Genomic DNA, 21,634 nt, shown 5'->3' with positions numbered 1-21,634 from the left:
TGTTCAGACCCCTTTAGACTTGCTGTCCTTTCCCCTGGCTGACATAGGAAGCACCCCTGCCTGGTTTTATCTTATTTCCTGCTTATCCTGCTTCCACACAGATGCTCAGAGGTCATCCGAGGAGCCACCCAGCAACGGCAGTAACGGCTGCGTCTCCCTCGACCATAAGCACTTGAGCCCGGACAGCTTGGCGCGGCCCGTGTCTCCCAGCAGCCCCGAGATCCTCAGTGAGCTGCAGAGATACAGCGTCAGGGCCGCTGAAGACTGTGGAGGCAGTAAGCCGGCAGGGTCGGTGATGGCGGCGACGCCGGAGAGCACCAGCGAGACAGGCAGCGCCCAGGCCGATGTGATGGGCTCACAGCCAGGGGCAAACGCTACCACAGCGCTGGACCTGCGGGGCGCCAAGCGCAAGGCCCCCACGCCACCCTCTGACGAGCGCACCCATGGCAAGCCGGCCTCCGGCAAACGGACCTCCGGGTCCCTGGCGCTACAGGGCTTCCCGCTCACCGGCAACTACGGCCTTCCGTCCCTGGGTCTCAACCCGGCGTTGTTGGGCTCCATGGGCCACACCATGTTCATGGGAGCCAGCCCACCCTACTTCCAGTCGCATGGCCAGTTGGGCGACCCGCGCCTTATGTTTCCCATGACCTCTGACCCTTTCAGCGTGGGCAGCAGCAGCCTGCCCAGCTCATCCTCGGCGGCATCCCCGGTGTCCACCACCTCCATGGCGTCCTCCACTGCTGCTGGGTCCACGTCGGCCTCCCTGCCCCACTTTATGCTCAACCCCAGTATGGCCGGAATACTCCCACCCGGATTCCCCCTGGCCTATGGCCAGTCACTGATGCCTGAGGCCAGAATGTACGCGAACCCGCTGCTCCCAGGCGGGGGACTCTCTGCCTCCTCAGGTACTACAGGGTCCAGCTTCCTCTCACATTTTCCTACCCCTAGCCTCCTGGGAGCAGCACTGAGGCAGCCGGACGTGCACACGGTCTCAGAAAACGGAGGCAGCAGCTCTGACGATGACGTGATCGAGGTGATGGAACAATGAGCTCCTCTCCGCTTTCTGGGCTGGGGGGGGAGGTGGGCGCTGGGGTAGAGGTAGAAGATGAGTAATGGAGGAGGAGGCTTAAAGATTCCTCTACACACACCCACGCCGTCTGCCCTGCCCCACACTCTTCTCACGAGAGGGACAGAGAGAGAAGATCGGGACCTGATACAGAAACTGGACAATAAAACAAATCCTTATGCTGAAATTACTGAACGTTAAAGGTAAATGAGAAGAAGCTGAGCATGAGAGAATTGGGAAGGGATGAGGGGTCGCCGGCTGCTGTCGCACACTGGGCACTGGGCTCTAACCTGCAGTGACTCCCACGTACCTCCGGGGGGTGCTGTCTGTTCAGAAGTGTCTGGCAGGTCAGCGTAGTTGTTGTCTTGAAATGTTTTCTTTATTAAAACAGGTGATTAGACTAGTTTATTTGCTAGTTTGATAGGTCTAGGAAGTAGTACACCTGTTGGGACGGAAAAAAATATCAGTGATCTGATTGTTTTGATCCTAATTATTATTGCTAATATTATTAATAATTTTATAAATGGTGGTCATGATCATAAAATTGCCCAAAGGGTTATAAAACTGTTCTGGTTAGTCCTTGGAAATGCAGGCAAGTTGGGGAAGGGGGGAGGGGTCATGTTTGGAAATGATGGGAAAATGATTGGGGTGAAACGAACTCAAACTCCTGGGGTTTGGGGGGGGGGGGACCTGTACTCCTGGTTTGTTGCAACAGAATTTCTATGAGAAAACAGTAAAACCTTAAAAGCTCAAAGAATGTATTTTCATTTCAGCCTTTAATGACAACCTGTTGCCACAGGATTGACAAGCAGGTGTTGGTTTTGTTGAGGCCATTTAAGCATTTTTCTTTTAATCGTGAGGAAGGGGGGCTGCAGAGACCAGCAAACAGTATAGCAGGTACAGCCCACATGTCCCGAGGGACAGTGAGTCCAGTCGCCTTGCTGCTTTCTCACGGAATGTCAACAGTCAGACTCAGACATCATAGACAGCCGCTCCAAACCAGACTCTAGCCTGTTGTCCTTCAGCAGATGTGCTATCTCACAGTAATCACTGCATCCATCCTGGAAGCTGGCCCCAAATTGTGCCAGTGGTTTTTGCTTCACACACCACTTTTGTCTTCAAGACTTTATGTTTAAAAATAAAATTATGATTTTAAAAAACAGCCTGGCCTTTCCCCGTTGCTCTGGAATGACGGGTGGAGTGACCAAGCACCCTTCTCACACCCCAACCCGTGTGCGTAAGTACACCAAACCGGGAGAACAGAATGTGTCCGAGGAAAGTTTGAAATAGAGCACGTGCCAAACACTGACCGCTGCCATCTTCTGAGAGCTGGAAAGGAAGTTAGCATCTTCTGAGCTTTTATACGGAGGAGTGTGAACTTGCAACAATCCACTATACATCTCGACACCAAATATATGCAGATATACGAAGTCTGAATATACCTTTTTTTTTTTTTTTACACTACCAGCTATAACACCATCGTTATTTTTCATTTCCATGTAAGACATAAAAGTGAACAGAAAGGCTATTTAATAAATAAGGCTACTGCAGTCTCTCCCCCCCCCCCCCCCTCCCCCTTAGGGTCCTATAAAGTGGAGCACCGAAAGCCTGCAGGTCACCCTTGGTTTTAACTTCTGGATTTGCTCATCTCAGCTTCACACTACTGCTTTGCTGGAGACATCTTTATGGAAGGGTTCTGGCTTTATGTTGAGCAGGATGCAGAGTCATATGTGGGTAGCTGTTTTCTGCCTGCGTGCGTGCGTGCGTGCGTGCGTGCGTGCGTGTGTGTGTGTGTGTGTGTGTGTGTGTGTGTGTGTGTATGATTGTAATTGTGTTTTGGGTGTGTATAGAAAATCTAGGCTGTTTACATACTACTTTCAGATACATTTGGTGATAATTATGCTTCCTTTTATTATTTTTTTTTTCTTAATTACAGTCTGTGTATTAATTCAGGTGGAAAGAGGCATGTGGCATTTTAAGCCTTTGGAAAGATGGCATGTATCTGGGAACCACCCCACTGTGTTCGCACTGCTCTGGCCCAAAAATACGGCGTTTCACGTTCCAGCTACTCAAAGTCAGAAACGATGCTGTTGGCAGGTCAAATGAATCTAAGTTGTGCTTCTTCTTTCTCCAGACTATATTCATTTTTTTAACAATATTTTCTTAAACTAGTTACCTTTTCTATTCTTTTATATCATCCTTAAAATGTTAGTTTACATTTTTTTCCCATTGTATAATTTTTTTCCTAATTAATTTATTTATGTTGGTTTATATTTATTATTGTGTATTTTATTTTTGTATTTCGCGAAATGGACAACTGACCAAAGTGTGCGTGCAGCCTGGGACCGATGAGCACAAGCAGTATGTTCACCACAGGCTACTGCCGGCCAGAATAAATGACATGGTATTCTGCTGTTTACTCAGCTTCTCATAGATCGTGGAGTAGCAGGTAGCTTGCTTGTTAAAAGGAACCTTTTGAGATCTTGGTCACAGTTTTTGTTGAGAATACATTAGCCATCAGTCCATTGCAGGTAGGGACCAACATGCTTTTTTCCCCTCTCCCTTTATGAGCATTCTGCTGTATGCAGTAATGCTGAACAAGGAACTGAAATAGCATCTAAGTCTGTATAAACACAATCAGTTGATATGTATCAAACGACATAACTTTTTCCAGTTCTGTATTTTTTTTACGTTTGTTAATAAAATAAAAATATTTTGAATGACATTCCAAGCTCATTTACTTTAAAACATCTTAGCCTTAGTTTAATTTTTGGGACTTGCTGCTGTTGTCTTCAAATTTGACTTTGGCAAGGATTAAGCAGTTTCTGTTTATTGTAAATGACAAATTTCAGACCCCAGGGTTTTAAATTTTCAGTTTTAAAAATAGTGAAATACTGGTTCATTCAAGTAAATTCAACCAGATGTTTATATTTCGAGCATAGAATCAACCCAAATTGCATCTTTGGACTTTATCCCCAAATGCTGACTTCTGAAGAGAAGTTTGACTGAAACTAAGTCCTGCACCCCCTCTCCTGCACCCTAAATGGATTTCTCAATTCATTGATTAGAGACCAGCATATCTTGTCTTTGTAAGAGCTCTTGAACAGCAACTTTTGAATGATGCAAACTGTAAATCACATATTGTCCATGCCATGGCACATTTAGTGGTCTACAGAACAATGTGCCTACATTTATACAATACCCTGAAGTAAATGGGTAAATTCATGTAGCGACTTTATGGTGACAGCTGATTAGTAACTCAGTCATGTCAGTCCACTTGTTGACCTAAACTGTCACAAAAAAAAAAAAAATCCTGTGAGTTTTTGCAAGTTGTTTAAAAAGACTTCACTGTCGCATCAGAAATTTTACCCCAGTGTTGTCCTCTATGACACTCATTCTGCACAATTCATTTTCTTTCTCATTTTTGTCTTTTCTAAAAGGAACAAGAGGTATTTGGAATGATCTTTAAGTGCATTTTATTTGCCTGGAGTCCATTTGTTTATCATGTGGAGTCTGGTGACGCCTTTCACCAAGTTCATGCTGGCATTTGCCAAAGATACAGTTGACCTCCCCTCACCACAATTGAAGTTCTTAAAACACAAACTTGATGTTTTCCTGTGGTTCAGAAAATAGTTTCCTTTTGGTTGATGTGAAATGTGAACTTACATAATTATTCAGAACCATTCATTTTATCTCTTCAAATTAACCATCGTGTAGTTTTGCCATTTTCTAAGTCCCCAAATGTAACAATTGTGAAAAATGTCATGTGATGTTTATAATTTGAGATTTTATCCAGAGTGAAATATACGTAAAGCGGATGTGATTTGTTGCTAAATCTACCTAAAATGGAATTTGTATGTGTCTACATACAAACGTAAGGTTTAACAACTTTGGTTTGCCTGCATTTACAGTCATTGTAGACTCATAAATGTTGCGATTTACTTTAAAGACAAAGTGGATTAAGGTTTTTTCTCCATTTCCTGTGAACTCAATTTGTTTTTTTAGCTGTATGATTCCCCTCCTTTACCACATCATTAATCAGATAATTTCTTCTTCTAGAAGCCTTAGATTTAAACCATTAGCTATGCAAAGGTTATTTTCAATTATATTTCAAGAAAAGTGCTTTTTTTTGTAACTTACCACACTGAAAAAAAACGTGAAAATCTGAGGATGGATCCAACATTTGTATATGTGTTCAACAGGTTATTCGATGTCAGTTTTCCAATACTGTGTATCTACTCCAAAGAACGTTGGGGGGAGCCTCCTTTGATTTTGATCTGTGTTGCTGTGTTTTGCCGTGTGATCTGTATTGTAAAACATTAACCAAAAGGGGAGGTATGCTGAGACCAGAAACATCTCCAGTGGTGCTAAAGAGCACTGAAGTTCCACATTGATTATAGATATATATATATATATATATATTTTATTTTTTGGTTACACAACTCTGTGTATGAATGTGTAGCTTCTGAAGGCAATAGGTACAGGCAAAATTTATGAAAAATTTGGGAACCACTCTATCCCCACTCCATGGATTGCCTGAATAACTGTGGTCTGTGACAAACATTTCCAGATATGAATCCACACTGATGGGCAGCAAGCACAGTACCATGAAGAAATTTGGTGTTCCAATAGGATAACCTAGTAAACTGTTCTTAATGTCGTCTTTACAGATGCTTGTGGCAGACTGGGGAGCTGCCTTATGGAAATGTTGCCTGTACGTACATGGCTTTAAGATGTTCAAGGCCTATTATCTGTATGGCCATCTAGGTCCCTGCACACCTCCTTTGGTTTGAGTAAAACTGCTAATTGTCCTCTGTTCATTGCCATGTGCAGTAGATGAGTAAATGACATGGTGAGATCGCTGCTTACGTGAGCTGCATACGGCATGTGAGAGAGCATGCCCAACACGATGAGGTAGCTTGTACTAGAAAGGAGGACAACTGATCGACTGTGCTTATAGTCATACTGCTGGTCTTCCCAGTCTGCTGAAATGCTTGGGCATGCTCCTTTAGTGGTTTCCGAGGATTATTTTTTATTGTTTAATAATGGAAATAAATGTTGATCGCATTTATTTTTGCTCTGTTCTTGTTATTTCGAGTAGCACTTCTGCTGTTTAACTTTTTTTACAGGAAAAAAAATGTAATGTCAATTTTGTGTGAATTTTTTTAATTTGGCTATTCATGGAAAAATAAAGACTGTGTATGCAATTAAAAGTTGTGGGGTTGTCCGATGCAACATGCATTTGCTGTATTTTTAGCATTGATAGTCACATCAAATTTCATGCGCTACCATGTGTTTTATGCTGATTTGGCCAATGAAATAATTATAATTTTCGATTTGACAAAATGTTCATTTATATATAAGATTCAATCTGTGTGTGTGTACAGTGCTGGGGAAGCTACTTTTAAATGGTATCTATTCGGGCTACAAGCTACTTCATTAAAAGTAGGTATGCTACAGCCAAGCTACCGTTTTAGTGTAGTTGGCTACACCACAAGCACAATCAGTTTCTTTGGTGTAATTCAAGAGTACTTCGCAATTGCTGTGTGAAAATTAGAAGGGTTACAACAACAACAAAAAAATTGGTAATCTGTCCAAGAACCAAAGTGCTCCTATGAATTTTACTGAACGTGTCTAAAATATTGTTTGCCGTGAAATACAGACGCTCCTCTACTTAAGAACTTTCAACTTACGAACTTTCAGACATACGAACGAGGACTGTAAGTACAAATTGTGTTCATTGGGCTCCCGTTTCCTGTCCGCAACATCAGTTTATTTTTCTGCGCGCTAATTCTGCCTAGTACGACTTCTGGCCGCTATTACTCCCGCCGTGCAGCAGCGTAGTTCTTTGTATTTGTGTATACCAGGGGTATTCAACTAAAATTTAAAGAGGTCCAGTTAGAGAGAACTTCTTGAAGCAAAGGTCCGGAAGATTATAATGTCTAACTATTTAGTGTGATCTATATTTAAGTAGCCTATTAGCTGTACTAACATTGCATGTAATCAGTACCTGACTGTCAAACCAAATTAATTCATCCATCCATCCATCCATCCATTTTCTCCCGCTTATCCGAGGTCGGGTCGCGGGGGCAGCAGTCTCAGCAGGGAATCCCAGACTTCCCTCTCCCCGGCCACTTCATCCAGCTCCTCTGGGGGAATCCCGAGGCGTTCCCAGGCCAGCCGAGAGACATAGTCCCTCCAGCGTGTCCTGGGTCTTCCCCGGGGCCTCCTCCCAGTGGGACATGCCCGGAATACCTCACCAGGGAGGCGTCCAGGAGGCATCCTAATCAGATGCCCGAGCCACCTCATCTGACTCCTCTCAATGCGGAGGAGCAGCGGCTCTACTCCGAGTCCCTCCCGAATGACCGAGCTCCTCACCCTATCTCTAAGGGAGAGCCCAGCCACCCTGCGGAGGAAACTCATTTCGGCCGCTTGCACTCGCGATCTCGTTCTTTCGGTCACTACCCATAGCTCGTGACCATAGGTGAGGGTAGGAACGTAGATCGACTGGTAAATCGAGAGCTTCGCCTTTTGGCTCAGCTCCTTCTTCACCATGACAGACCGATGCAGCGCCCGCATCACTGCGGACGCCGCACCGATCCGCCTGTCGACCTCTCGCTCCATCGTCCCCCCACTCGTGAACAAGACCCCGAGATACTTAAACTCCTCCACTTGCGGAAGGATCCCATCCCCGACCTGGAGAGAGCATTCTACCCTTTTCCGGCTGAGGACCATGGTCTCGGATTTGGAGGTGCTGATTCTCATCCCAGCCGCTTCACACTCGGCTGCGAACTGTCCCAGCGAGAGCCGAAGGTCATGGTCTGATGAAGCCAACAGGACCACATCATCTGCAAAAAGCAGAGACCTAATCCTGAGGTCACCAAACCGGACACCCTCAACGCCCTGGCTGCGCCTAGAAATTCTGTCCATAAAAGTTATGAACAGAATCGGTGACAAAGGACAGCCCTGACGGAGTCCAACCCTCACCGGAAACAAGTCCGACTTATTGCCGCTCATGCGGACCAGACTCTGGCACCGGTCATACAGGGACCGAACAGCCCTTAAAAGGAAGCCCGGTACCCCATACTCCCGGAGCACCCCCCACAGGACTCCCCGAGGGACACGGTCGAATGCCTTTTCCAAGTCCACAAAACACATGTAGACTGGTTGGGCAAACTCCCATGAACCCTCCAGAACCCTGCGGAGAGTATAGAGCTGGTCCACTGTTCCACGGCCGGGGCGAAAACCACACTGCTCCTCCTGAATCCGAGGTTCGACAATCCGGCGGACCCTCCTCTCCAGAACCCCCGAATAGACCTTACCAGGGAGGCTGAGGAGTGTGATCCCCCTATAGTTGGAGCACACCCTCTGGTCCCCTTTCTTGAAGAGGGGGACCACCACCCCGGTCTGCCGGTCCAGAGGCACTGCCCCCGATGTCCACGCGATGCTGCAGATGCGTGTTAACCAAGACAGCCCTACAGCATCCAGAGCCTTCAGGAACTCTGGGCGGATCTCATCCACCCCCGGGGCTCGACCACCGAGGAGCTTTTTAACCACCTCAGTCCACACCCAAGTCCCCATACTCTGCTTCCACGTCAGAAGGCGTGTTGGTGGGATTGAGGAGGTCTTCGAAGTACCAAATTAATTCAGTACAATTGAAAAACGTTTTGACAATATTTATTGTCACGTGACAAAGAACTTTGGGCAGCTGGCTGTAGTGCAGATGCTTGAGATTTGGCAGCCATGAAAATGTACATTTTTTGTTTCACCCGAGTTTATTTATATAACAGATAACATTACTTTATACATATGTTAAAAAGCAGAAACTTCAACGAACATGAAATCAACAATAAACTACGTCTATTTATCCAATATGTTATATAATACATACTGTATTTGAAAACTGTTCAGCTTTATGATTTCAGGCCAGACCAGTCTCTCTGTTAGGAACATTACGGCTTTTTGGTTGTGGATTTTATCTTCGATGCTACTACTAACACTAACGGCACATTAGCGCAGACAAAGGGCTGCATACGCCGAACTACATCTTGCTTGGCGTTCAAAGACGCTTGACGTTCATTGGCGTGGGAAACGGCGGCTCTACTGCTAAACCACTACCGAAAATACTACAAACGCTGCGCCGGAGAAAATAGAAGCGTCCCGTCAGGTTTTAAATACTAACAATGTTTTGGCTATCGGTCCGGGTCCGTATGGGACAGCTTCTGGATCCGGACCCGGCCCGCGGTCCGCCTGTTAGTGACCTCTGGTGTATACCCTTAAAATGATGTTGAATAACGACTTACGAACATTTCGAGTTACGAACAGCCGTTCGGAACGTATCTCGTTCGCAAGTAGAGGAGCGTCTGTATTTTTCATCCATCCCCAGAGTATTTAAGAAAAAAAACTCCAATCACAAACACCTGGTAGCTGAAAATACCCGACTTTGAAAAATAATAGGCCTACAGGTCGTTATTGAAATATTAATCAGGACATTATAAAACAAAAATTGACTTATGACCGCAATCTTATTTTATATGCGAAACTTATATGTATATACAGTATACCGTATATCATCTTAAAGTTATATCGTTTGGTGTTTTTTTAACCTTTTTATCACAACCTTCTTGATTATTGTTACACAAAGGCTACGTTGACACTGCCAGCCACATCGTTCAATTCCGATTTTTTACTCAGATCGGATTTGTCTATCTTGACGCTTCACATTAATAAGTACAAGTGACCGGTATCTCACTGTAATATGAACGCATCGGTCCTCCGAAACGTCACGCATGCACACATTAATACGTTTTTACACGGGTAAAAAGCTGGTCTTAAAATTGGCACGTTGTGCAGCCATGAACCCGATTCGAGTCTTTTGCCTCCTTAAACTTTGACTTCAGGCTCTTTATTTTTCTTTGGCATTGTAGCCATGTTCGTGTCCGCGCTGTGCCATTTATTTGGCAATTATTTCAAATACTACTCTATTACGATAGGTTCCAGTTTAGCTTGAACGGATTAATTTCCCCAAATATCAATTAAATCCCCAACTTCTACATCCTTCCACTGACTGTTATCGAAGAATTCGCAGCTCTCCTCCATTTTTACCTTCCTGCGCTGCCGGTGCAGGCTGATGTCAGCGCATACGTAGGCTATAAGCAAAAAGCCACATGAATTCCGATCTGAGCGTTCACATTCAGGTCGCATGGCCGCGAATCGGATACGTATGAGATTTAGTACCACATATTAAAGTGACACAAATCTGATTTGCGTGTCCACACAGCCCTGAAAAGATCAGATCTGTGTCACATTAAGGCAAAAAATCCGATTTGAGTCACTTCAGCATGGCAGTGTGAACGTAGCCAAACGGATACGAATGTAAACAGTGTAGCCGGACCACATACAGTGGTACCTCGGTTCTCGAACTTAATCCATACCGGACTTCGGATCGAATTCTAAAGAGTTCGAGTTCTGATCGAATTTTTCCCATAAGAAATAATGGAAAACCAATTAATTGGTTCCAGGCCCCCCAAAATTGCACCTAAATATGTTTTTTTTTTGTATTTAAACACAAAATGAACAGGATAAAACAAGAAGAGCATTTTTTTCTTAATGGCTTCCAAAACGATAAAGATCTTATCCAAACATTACCCCTGTCCTGCCCCGATCGTCTGCTCCTTCCGTGTGCCACGCTCCCTCGTTAACCTCGTGTGGGATCCCCATGTGATAAGCTGTTTCTGGTTGTTGTCATTAGTCCTCTGTATTATTTTAGATGCATTGCGACCTCTCACCCGGCTGCACAAACTGGAACCGCCTCCGTGATGATACACCTTTTCCCTTATTGACTGAAGAGTTTAGTTACACGCATGACGTTTGTATCCCAGCCTTCCCAGGCTGTTCCGATGCGTAACCTGCTATTTCTCCCGAATATCACGTAAAGCAGTGAGAACTGGTATTCATTTAATTTACCTGCTAAAGTAAAGTTTAAATAAATGACATAAATGCTCTAATAGTACACGTAAGTTAGTGGTTTATTTATTGTTAGTTACTGTAATGTTACGCTGCTTTATTTAGTTAAACGTCCAGTCTGTGAAGAAGGCATTCAAGTAAGAATTGCATTGTAGTATGACGCGTACAATTTATATTAGGTCAGCGTTCACGGTTCGACATCTGATATTCAGATCGAGTTCTAGGTCAAACTGGTTTGTTCGACTTATCAAATTCGAGTTCTAGTGAGTTCGAGAACCGAGGTACCACAGTATTTCTAAGTCTCGGAACCGTCGTAAAGTGGATCAGTCCTAAGTCGCATAGCTCATAAGTTGTGGACGACCTGTAGTAATTTTCAACGATGTAGCGTTTTGAAATGCTACATCGCTTTGTAAAATCAAATAATTACTGGAAAGGCTACAGCGTAGCAGCCGTAGCTGTACTACTAATAAGCTGTAGGTGCAGTACAAATAAGATTCTACTTAAAGTAATTAAGTTATTAGTGTCAGTAATTGTAGTTAGCTAACTCCTCAAACCCGTGTATGTTTGTATATATGGGCGATGGTTATATAGGAATAGCGATGCAAGAAAGATTTTAAAATTTGTTTAAACCAATAAACATTTCATCATGTATAATAAGACTAGCACCGTTTAGGCTGCATAATTGATCCGTATGATAAAATTATTTTGTCTGATACTGGACTACAGTCTTCGTTAGTCCTATAAGCAACACGCATTTATTCGTTATTTTATGGGAAAGAATGGGAAGGGTTCTGCAAATATTGTGGGCGGGGGGCTGTACACACTATATTCATAGTATTTTTAATTGACATGCTTCCATGAAATAATTAAATAAGTTTATATAACATATAGGCCTAGTTCTTGAACAACGTGCTTGTGTCATATTTTATTTCACCCAAAATAAACTATGGGAACTTCATGACGTTCACTAAAAAGCTAAAAAGGGATTTATTTGCATGGTTAGGCTACTTACTTGATTAGGAATGAACACTGTCCAGAAATGATGAAGGTATATACGGAACGGATATGCAATGAAACATTAACTGTAATACAATTCTGTATAAAAATAAATCTGCATAAATTCAGCACAACCTCTAAATTCTTATTTGAAAAACAATAACCAAATATTGCCAGTTATTCAGAAAACATATGATACCGATCATTAGCATATCGCTATCGACATTTATAAATTTACCGTATTTCTGTACCTGAGCTCATTTATGCAGCATTTATTCACATTCGCTTAGTAGCGTACGTCGGTAACACTTTACTTAATTGATGGGCCACAGATAATATAACCTAGTTTTATGCTATTACTTCTGTATAGTTAACCACAAATTAAGCCTTATAGTTACGGATCTCATGTTAAACCATCATTAATGAACACACATGTTTTATCGAAGCAGTTACTATACTTGTTGCTATATTGTTAGTTCTGTAAACCATTGTGAACTACTTTAGGAACTACTTAAGGAACAAGTTATGCATAACATAAATTAAATAGGCCCACTGATCTTATATTTGTTAATTCATTATTAATGAATCACTATGCATCTTTCATCCCAAGCAGTTACTATATTTGTTACTATATCTATTAATTCTGTAAACCTTTGTGAACTATTGAGGTAACTACTGAAGGAACAAGTAATGAATAACACAATCTCTTGTTTGTTCAGCATTAATGAATTGTGATGCATCTTTCATCTGAAGTAGCAAATATATTTGTTCAGGATTTGTTTCTGACTTGTACTTCAGTAGTAACTGAGTTATTACTAAATATTTTGCCCCGTCAAGTAAAGTGTTACCATAGTGTCTTTCTGTATTATTCACATTTTCGGAATATAAACACCGAAAAAAATAACGCGACACAGTTTTATCTTAAGTAGACTCCACTTCCCATGAACCCACGGTGCTGACTTCTCGGGCACAAAGAACGCGTCGGTGACGTCGACAGCGCCAGCGTACGGCAGCGTAATGTTGGGAGTGCCTCGGAGTTTATATTGCATCGAGAAATGCATGAAATACGAATAATCCGACGGAGAAAGTCGGAATAAAGTTACCAAAGAACGGTCGGAAACCTAAATAATCTCGTTGTCATTTATTTGTTCAAGAAAGAACGGCCTGTCAGAGGAGTATTTACATTTTTCGGCCTGTTGCGAAGTGAAAATCCCCGACCCAGGCAGCAGTGGACGATGACTGGGCCGAGAAGAAGTGGATAGTCCTTAAGGCTGTGATTGCGAGTGGCCGCTTAGCTAAACAGCTGATAGACGGCAAGGTTAGTCGCGTCGTTTTAGAAACAACGGCTGGCTTTAAAACACACTTTAATCATTCGCATGCGTGGAGATAGCTAGAACAACTGGTTTTGTTCCCGGTCGTTTTAAAGATTAACCTGGTTACCTAGATAAGTAAATGTAAGTATTGTTATGACATATATGTTCTTGGTAAAAGACCAAAGTTTACCTTTTTGACATGTATATGTAGCAGCGTAGCGAGTCTGCGAACTCCGGCTTGATGACTGACCGGTGCGTAACCAGGTTCTTAGACGATCTGGGAAATTTGGACCGTCCCTTAACCTCTTCCAAATACAAGTTCAACATAAATGTCGAGTCGACAAATCGGGACAAGAGTCGTTTAGTCCAACAGTCGATAGCTATGTCTAGCTACCTAACTTAGCTACCTGTCAACATACAGTAATATGTCGCAAGTAAAAGAATGAGCACCGAGTGATCATGTAAGATTGTTCCGTATCATACTAGTTTTCATTGATCACAGTTCGGTAACCATTCGATAAGAGCAGAGACGATGTGTAGAGAGACAGTACAGCTGGCCTCCATTAAGCATCGTCACTCTCGCCTACATTAAATGATCGCACTTAACTTTTAACTTTAGTTTTCTTCAGGTTTTTTTCAGGTAGAACTTGATCTTTGATTCCACGTCGTCCGGTAAGCAAGTAACTGGTACTTTACTAGTAACGTCTGTTACTTTGAATTCCTTTAACCTTGGACTTTGCTTTTCGTTTATTATCGGATCCTTTGTTTTCATTTCTCGGCTATTTAATCTGAGGCCCTTGACACGACAGGAACGGTCGGGAGACGGTTATATATTGTACTCGGGAAATCCAGATATCAAACATGAACCGATACCTACCAGTGGCCAGACAACATTTTTTTGCCGCATTTGCCAGCACCAGCGTGGTGGTGAAGTCTATCTGTGCCACGGTCATATTACTATACCTACTATCCTGGGCGGTGGACACTGTATACGTTTTGGGGGTGACTCCCGGATACCTTTTCCCCCCTAATTTCTGGATCTGGACTCTAGTGACCCATGCGGTTGTGGAGCAGCACCTGTGGGATGTTGTGGTCAGCGTTGGCACCGTGATCGCTGCCGGCCGGCTTCTTGAGCCCTTGTGGGGAGCTTTGGAGCTGCTGATCTTTTTCGCTGTGGTGAATGTTGCCGTGGGGCTCCTGTCAGGTTTCTCCTACCTGCTCACCTACGTTGCGAGCTTTAATCTGGACTACCTGTTTGCAGTCCAGGTCCATGGGATGCTGGGCTTCCTTGGTGGAGTTCTGGTGGCTCTCAAACAGACCATGGGGGACTTGACGGTGCTCCGTGTCCCCCAAGTGAGGCTCAAGGTGGCCCCCATGCTGGTTCTGCTGTTGCTTGTCGTGTTGCGCCTTACGACGTTGCTAGAGACCACGGCCCCCCTTGCAGCCTATGGCTATGGCCTGCTTTCAGGCTGGGTCTACCTGCGCTTCTACCAGAAACACAGCAGAGGACGGGGAGACATGTCCGACCACTTTGCCTTTGCGTCCTTCTTCCCGGAGATTTTGCAGCCGGTGGTGGGTCTGCTGGCTGGCCTGGTGCATAGCATCTTGGTCAAGATCAAAGTTTGCCGCAAGATGGTTAAGCGCTACGACGTTGGAGCTCCCTCCTCTATCACCATCAGTCTGCCAGGGACTGACCCCCAGGATGCAGAAAGGAGAAGGTAGACCTCCCTCCATAGAACCTATCAAGTACTGCAGTGGTCTTACACAATGACAGTGTGTTTCACTGGGTTTGCATTTATGATCCCTAAACATAAATGATAAAATAGTTATACAACACATACGATGAGATTAAGCTTTATTGATTTCCTTTGGTGAGATTTTTTTTGTGCAGCGGCATGATACACAGTAGTCTCCCCCAAATAAATAAATAAATAAATTGATAGCATGAGGATGCAGATTAGGTCGTACAGATGAGGTAAAACGTGCCTTGTAAAAAGATGCATGTCATTCATTCAGTCTCAGATAAGACATTATCCTTGTGCTGAATTGTGCAGTCCATATTTATCCTTGTCCATTGTAGATTAATGTGGGATCTGCCTTAAGGGATTTTATATTGTATATTGACAGCATATGCAGATTTTAATTATTCATTAGCATGTAGAAATGACCTCAAAATAGAATTATGTACTGTGGTGTAGCACAATATTTGCTTTGTTCCCTTTATTGGATAAAATTAGAGATATGAAAAAGTGTTCTGTACCCAAATCATTTCACATATTATTATATTATATGCATTAATAATATTTATAAATTTGTAAGTAATAGGGTGACAATGCTAGGGGTGATTATGATGATCTCTCGTATGATAATTGAACAGATCAAAATAACACTGTATGGACTCATGGATCAGGAAAAGCATGTTCTTGTTAACTTCTAGCTTACCAGGGATTAAGCTTAACCACTGTGCCATATTGAGAAAATCAGTAGATTTGTAGTTTATTTTAAATGCCATCTCTCTACTGATTCACAGGCAGTTGGCCCTGAAGGCCTTGAATGAGCGTCTGAAGAGGGTCGAGGACCAGTCAGCCTGGCCCAACATGGAAGATGAAGAGGAAGAGGAGGAGATTGTGGTTCGAGCAGATGCTGCTCTTCAGACAGAGAGGGACACTTCACAGCCTAGGGGTGCCAGTTCCTCCCCGAGTCCAAAGGGACAGGAATCGAGCATCATCAGCTTTGAAGATGCCCCTGGGAAATCCTAAGGGTCACCATGGATACATGGTGTTGCGGCCAACATTACATCCCAAAAGCAACAGAAACATAAACTTACGGGACCCAGCACACCAAGGCTGGATGGCAGAAAGCTCACAGGCTCACATGCACTCACAGGCTCGCTCATCGTCACACATTCATGCTGACCATGGCTGCTACGAGGGAAGATGGTCCCCAGCACAGATTTTTGTTACGACAATTAATTGACTTAAGGACAACGTAGAAAACATTGACCCCCCCCCCCCCCTCTTCTTTTTTTTTTTGCGGCTGTAGGGATTCCAGGAGGATTTGGATTTTTGGACTTTTGTTGTTTTAAGCAAATGAGTAGAGTGGTTAGTGGCAAGCTTCTCAGTTCCTCTTCAGACGCTGATGGCAGAGTTGGTGTCTCACATTCAAGTTGCTCATAGTCCAATGGCTAGACTCACTCAAGAATTCCTTTGCCGAAGTCCATATTCTGCGTTTTCTCTCTGCTTAGGTAAACTGTCCAGAAGCCCCGCGGTGTTTGGTGTGTACATCCTTTTTTTTTTGTGCTGATGAGTGGGCATGATAGTGTCTCATAAGACTTTCCCTCCCCCTTCCACAAAGAAATTACTTTATAAATACGTGATATCATCCCTCATGTACCACATCTTGTTTTGTTAAATTACTTTTTGAATTTAATTTCTATTTCAATAAATCTGCAAAGTTGTGAAATGTATGATTTAATTGTGTTGCTGATAATTTTGTGCCACCCTGGCTAATGTTTTTTTTCTCTTCTTTCGGTGGATCACTTTCTCCCCGGAGTGCTTACTCAAATAGATCCTACTTTATTTGTAGTTCTAGGAATGGAGTGCACCCACTACTGCCTCACTTTGATTTTAATTTCTTTTGCAGAATAGATTCTAAAAGGGGTTTGATATGAAAATCGTAGCTGGACTTGTGTCCATTCTGTTCCAGATGTGTTTTAGTGGTTAGGATACCTGTGCCAACCTGCACTCAGTAGTTTCAGTAACTAAAGCACAGGAGTTTCATGCAGTGTCTGTTTCTGGAACGCCAGATTTCAGGTTCTCCATAGCGTGCTTTCCATGCCTCTTTTGGATTCCCTACTGCTAAGAGCTCTTCTCCTCACTCGCGTGTTCCCTACAGGTCGTAGAATGGTAATGTACAGTGTCCCATCTAAACACGTAGGTTGAGGAAATCTTGCTTTTTGTTTGTAAATATTCCACAGCTAAACAGAGAAGGGAGCTGTGTTCCTTCTTTAATTGTATTCTCACTGATTGTGAAACGGCTGCAGTACCCAAAGCCAGACACTACATTTGGAATAGGTTTCTTTTTCTTTCTTTAAATGGAATAAAGAACCTTGTCATTGTATTGGCCTGTCTTGTCCAGTCTTTGGTCACAATACAAAATGCTGACAAATTTCTTCTTTCACAAAATTAAAGTTATTAATGTATGATTTCTAATATTTTTCTAAGAGTACAGGATTGCAAAAAGTGATTCTAAAAACATGTCATTTAATGTAATATGTGATGTAATTCTGAAGCTCAGAATGACCATTCTGGGGAGTGCATAGTTATGTGGGCACCATATGTTGTTTATCAGTATTCAAATACCTTGGAAAGCTATAGGGTGTCTACCTAGAAGCATGACAACTTTGGTGTTTTAACCCGTAATTGGTGCAGTTATTGTGTTTTTACTTGGGCTTGCACATTCAGAGCAATACCACTGAAAAACCACCAGGTGTCAGTGTAACACAAAACTTGTAACTCAAAACTTGTAACTTCTGCCTGTCATAATTTTAGTCAGCTTTTGGAGAGCATCATCTATTAAGAGCATAGAATAAAATCCTGTTTTTCTACTGACCTGGATTTCACTGTTTACATACCAATTCCCATGTATTCATCAAAATTTGGATTTTATCTATAAAGGTTTCATAAACTGAACGGTGAAATACTCAGTTATTAAACAAAAGGTTTATATAATAATCCTAAAAGACACAGCAATATAATTTTCATTCTGTTGTATGTCAGTGGCCTGTAGCTTGACCAGAATAATAGCACAGAAGTAAACGATGCAATAGAAAGATGTCCTTAAGAACATTTCAGTTTCAATCTGAGAAACTTGCATAGCAATCATTCTGCTGTATCTCGTAAAAACTGGCAGGAAGCTGACATGTTCAACCACAGAATGTGCAGCATTTTGTGACAGGAAGTAGCTTCTGTACTCCTGAAACACTTTGCATGTCTCCACCATGCACTAGTCACTGTGCTGTTCTTTAGATCTTAGTTTCTGAAACATACTCCATTTTCATTTACTTAATGGCATCATATACAATGTAGGCCATATGGAATGAAAAAAGTTTATTTTTAAGTTTAGAAATATCAAAGCAATGTCATGAGGTATTCTTAGACATAAAGAGAAGTATTATAAATTACATATAACATTTTAGAAAATTATACACAAATGTTTTATTCATACAATCTTGTTCATATTACATATAAAAATATTCAAAACAAGTCAATCCATGGAAATTAAAATACAATTCATAAACTGTAAGCCAATATTAAGTCCCCTTTTTCATATGAAGTCATTCTTCATATTTCAGATATTTAATAATAATTTGATTTTTCAGAATGTGAGAATAGAATTTCTCTATCAAACATTCTTGCTTTTTCACTCTTACAACTACAGTTAAATTTAGAAATGCAAAAATAAAATCTTCAAGATTTGTTAAATAAGTATATCCATAACACAGACATTATACAGACATCACTCTGTGTTATACATACAGCATGTGATAGAAATATAAAAACAAGTATCATTTTGTGTCATTCTGTAGGAGAACATTATTATTTGCCAATTGGCTTAATCAATTCAAAGTGACATAAAAGAAATACCATTGTATTTCTTTTATGTCACTTTGAATTGATTAAGCCAATTGTTTTAAATGGAAAACAACATCACTCCGAAAGGGTTACTGGAATCATTATTGATATAAATTACAGTAATAATACTTAAAATATGAAACTGCTGGATACTTTAAGGCTGGAATTGTTTCTTACCTATGTAGGAGTTAGTCACCTGGCTCATGATGACCAGACTGCTAAGGATGGGACAAAAGGCCAAAAAGTACCAAACTGAGCTGCGCACTGACGCAGTGAACCAAAGGGAGCACATGCCCAGCAGAAGGCTGGTACTCCCTAGCAGGTAAAGCACCAGACCCGAAGCGGCATGGTAGCGCTTCAGCTTAGCTAAAGGCAGTCCCTTTATCAGCTTATGGTACATCAAAGAGATACCACCCACTGACTGAATCACTGCATAACACACTGCAACCAAGCCAAGCAGGCCATGCCAGGTGGAAAAATGTGACTTGCTATTCAACTGCTTGTTATAGAAAATGGCAGATAACCCCAGAACTGCACAGATGGCTGCAAGTGTTTGCAGGATCCAGTGGTAGCAGCCTTTCGTTTTGTGCGGTAGCTTCCCAACCAGTGAGCAGTCAGGGGAGAAGAGAAGCACAGCCTCCGTCATGAAGAATGAGAACTGACAGGGAAAAAAATAAGTTTCAAACACAAAAGGACAACACAGTGCTCTAAATAAAATACTTTACACATTTATTATACTTACAGCCAGTGACATCAAGAATGGATGCCATGAAAACACACCTAGGAAAAGGTGATGATTAGTTTGATTTCTTGAAATACAATAGTATGGATATGCAGTGAACTCCAAAATTATTTGGACAGTAACATTTTTTTTGTATTGGCTTTGTACTCTTGCAGATTGTTTTTGAAATGGGACAGTGACTATGACTATAAAGTTTCTGCTTTAATGTGAAGGTGTCTCCAGTTGTATTTGTATTGTAGCCCTTTTTATACATAGTCTCCCAAATCAATGACTGGTTATTTCTATTGCCAGTGTTTTTCATTTCTTCATTTCCTCAAGCATAAAGGAACTAGCCAAAAGAGAAGATTATAAGTACAACATTTGAAGTTGGAGATTGTTGTTGTTTTGTCCCAACATAAACAGAAAATAAGTACATTTATAGAGGTTGTGGTGACAAAACGGTTTTGGTCATGAATTCAAGGAGAAGCGCTGCTTCCCCCAAACAGGATAATGTGGCTCTACCAGCACAGATGGGTTCTTCAGAAGGCGGCAGTCCCCTCAGGGCAGCCATCCTCCACAGTGTCTAGGTTTACTGGCAGGAAGAGCATAAGACACTTGCTTATTCTTTTTCTTCTCTCTACCCACCACAGCACTGGCTTTAAGCTCTACTAGGGAAGACAATTCTGCCCCCGATTGTAGAAATTAATGGCCACAAGCTATGTCCTTTTGGCATTACTTGTGTCCAGCCATAAGGAGACCATGATTACGGTCAGCTGATGTGATACTGATGCACAGTGGATCCTTGGTGGACTGTCATGTCACAGGGCTTTAGGTATATCAGATATGCGTTCAGAAGCATCTTGTCTGCTCAAACTGAACACCTCAAAATTCACAGGACAACACTTCTGCATGCATGTTCCTTCCATGCATCCTAGGCGTCAACCCAAGCGTAATCCAGTGCACAGTCTAAAGACAGTTTCAAAAACAGTAGGCAGGGCAGAGTCTCACCAAGCGTTTGGTAAATATTAAATATGATGCCTACATTTTAGCTTATGTTCGTTTCTGCAACAGGGGAATTCTGTATAAAAATTGGTTCAATTTCTATACTGTTTACCCGATAGGAAGGTTAAAACATTCAAAGTTAAGCTGAAATTTGTCATTTTACAGTCATAGTCATCGTATTATTTCAATTGCAGTACAAAAGCAACAAAAGAGTGTTACTGTTAAATACTTTTAAACCGCATCGTACGTTAAAATCCAATACAAAGACATACTTACTGGCACCGGGTCTGGCCAAAACCGCAATGCACACTGTAAACACTGTACACGCGACATGGACCAGGACGCCACAAGCCAGTCTCACGTAGCCATAAAAGGTGCTCTCCCATTCTTTGGCGGGCACCATAATGTCTGTTTTCAGGAGCTTATTTCCGGGCAACTTGCGATAATGTTGTCGAAAGTCAAAGAGAAGTAGCGAAAACTGCTGGCGACGACGGTTAACGGCCTTTGTCCGTACAAAATTAATACTTTTTCTCCACGGGGAGGTGCTCTAATGTGTTATGGGTAAATCTTAAAGGGAATCGACTGTAGATGCTGAAATGCAGTAAAAAGTGGAAAACAAAATTATGAATGCAAATAGACATAAACAGAACTGGAAATTGTAAATGACGAATCTGTTACGAAACTTATTTCAAATAAGTTATTTAGCGACGTAGATCCTACTTTTTATTTAGCTTTATTTATATAGCAACTCAAAGGTGTATATATTTGAAATAAAAAATCATTTGGCTTACGGTATACGAAGATAAAAGCGCATAATCACGCCTCCATTTCCTTTTATGTGTAGATAGCAGCCGCTACACCAATCTGAACATTCAAAATACACCCCGCCCACCAGAGAGCGGGGAATTACACGTAACAGTTAAATATCTCACGTGAT

The 21,634-nt window shown here is 42.2% G+C and overlaps 3 protein-coding genes across 10 annotated transcripts in view; 2 read left to right on the top strand and 1 right to left on the bottom strand.

Moving 5' to 3' along the window:
• The window catches only part of rad54l2 (RAD54 like 2), a 49,449-nt gene extending 43,167 nt beyond the window's left edge, over positions 1–6,282 (top strand). For all 6 annotated transcript variants that reach the window (XM_072713118.1, XM_023821001.2, XM_023821003.2 and 3 more), the window contains one exon: positions 102–6,282. In XM_072713118.1, the coding sequence (XP_072569219.1) occupies positions 102–1,048 (947 nt within the window). In that variant the 3' untranslated portion in view covers positions 1,049–6,282. The remainder of the gene's footprint in view (positions 1–101) is intronic.
• A 6,726-nt stretch (positions 6,283–13,008) lies between these two features.
• Positions 13,009–17,460, top strand: tmem115 (transmembrane protein 115). 2 transcript variants are annotated; one of them, XM_023821060.2, is made up of 3 exons: positions 13,009–13,346; positions 13,971–15,059; positions 15,872–17,460. In XM_023821060.2, exons 2-3 carry the CDS (start codon positions 14,203–14,205, stop codon positions 16,098–16,100), a joined length of 1,086 nt encoding a protein of 361 aa, XP_023676828.1. In that variant the 5' UTR covers positions 13,009–13,346; positions 13,971–14,202; the 3' UTR covers positions 16,101–17,460. The 2 variants fall into 2 exon arrangements, with proteins under 2 accessions (XP_023676828.1, XP_023676827.1); XM_023821059.2 differs by having other exon boundaries at positions 13,009–15,059.
• Positions 17,461–18,459: 999 nt separating this feature from the next.
• cyb561d2 (cytochrome b561 family, member D2) lies at positions 18,460–21,579 on the bottom strand. 2 transcript variants are annotated; one of them, XM_072713117.1, is made up of 4 exons: positions 21,489–21,579; positions 20,974–21,288; positions 19,717–19,754; positions 18,460–19,632 (listed from the first exon to the last, which is right to left on the bottom strand). In XM_072713117.1, exons 2-4 carry the CDS (start codon positions 21,098–21,100, stop codon positions 19,129–19,131), a joined length of 669 nt encoding a protein of 222 aa, XP_072569218.1. In that variant the 5' UTR covers positions 21,101–21,288; positions 21,489–21,579; the 3' UTR covers positions 18,460–19,128. The 2 variants fall into 2 exon arrangements, with proteins under 2 accessions (XP_072569218.1, XP_023676836.2); XM_023821068.2 differs by lacking the exon at positions 21,489–21,579 and having other exon boundaries at positions 20,974–21,473.
• Between the last annotated feature and the right edge of the window lie 55 nt (positions 21,580–21,634).

This window comes from Paramormyrops kingsleyae, chromosome 6 (genome assembly GCF_048594095.1).
Source record: "Paramormyrops kingsleyae isolate MSU_618 chromosome 6, PKINGS_0.4, whole genome shotgun sequence".
Classification (NCBI taxonomy): Eukaryota; Metazoa; Chordata; class Actinopteri; order Osteoglossiformes; family Mormyridae; genus Paramormyrops; species Paramormyrops kingsleyae.
The sequence above is the reverse complement of the archived record's forward strand: the minus strand, read 5'-3'. Positions and strand labels throughout refer to the sequence as shown.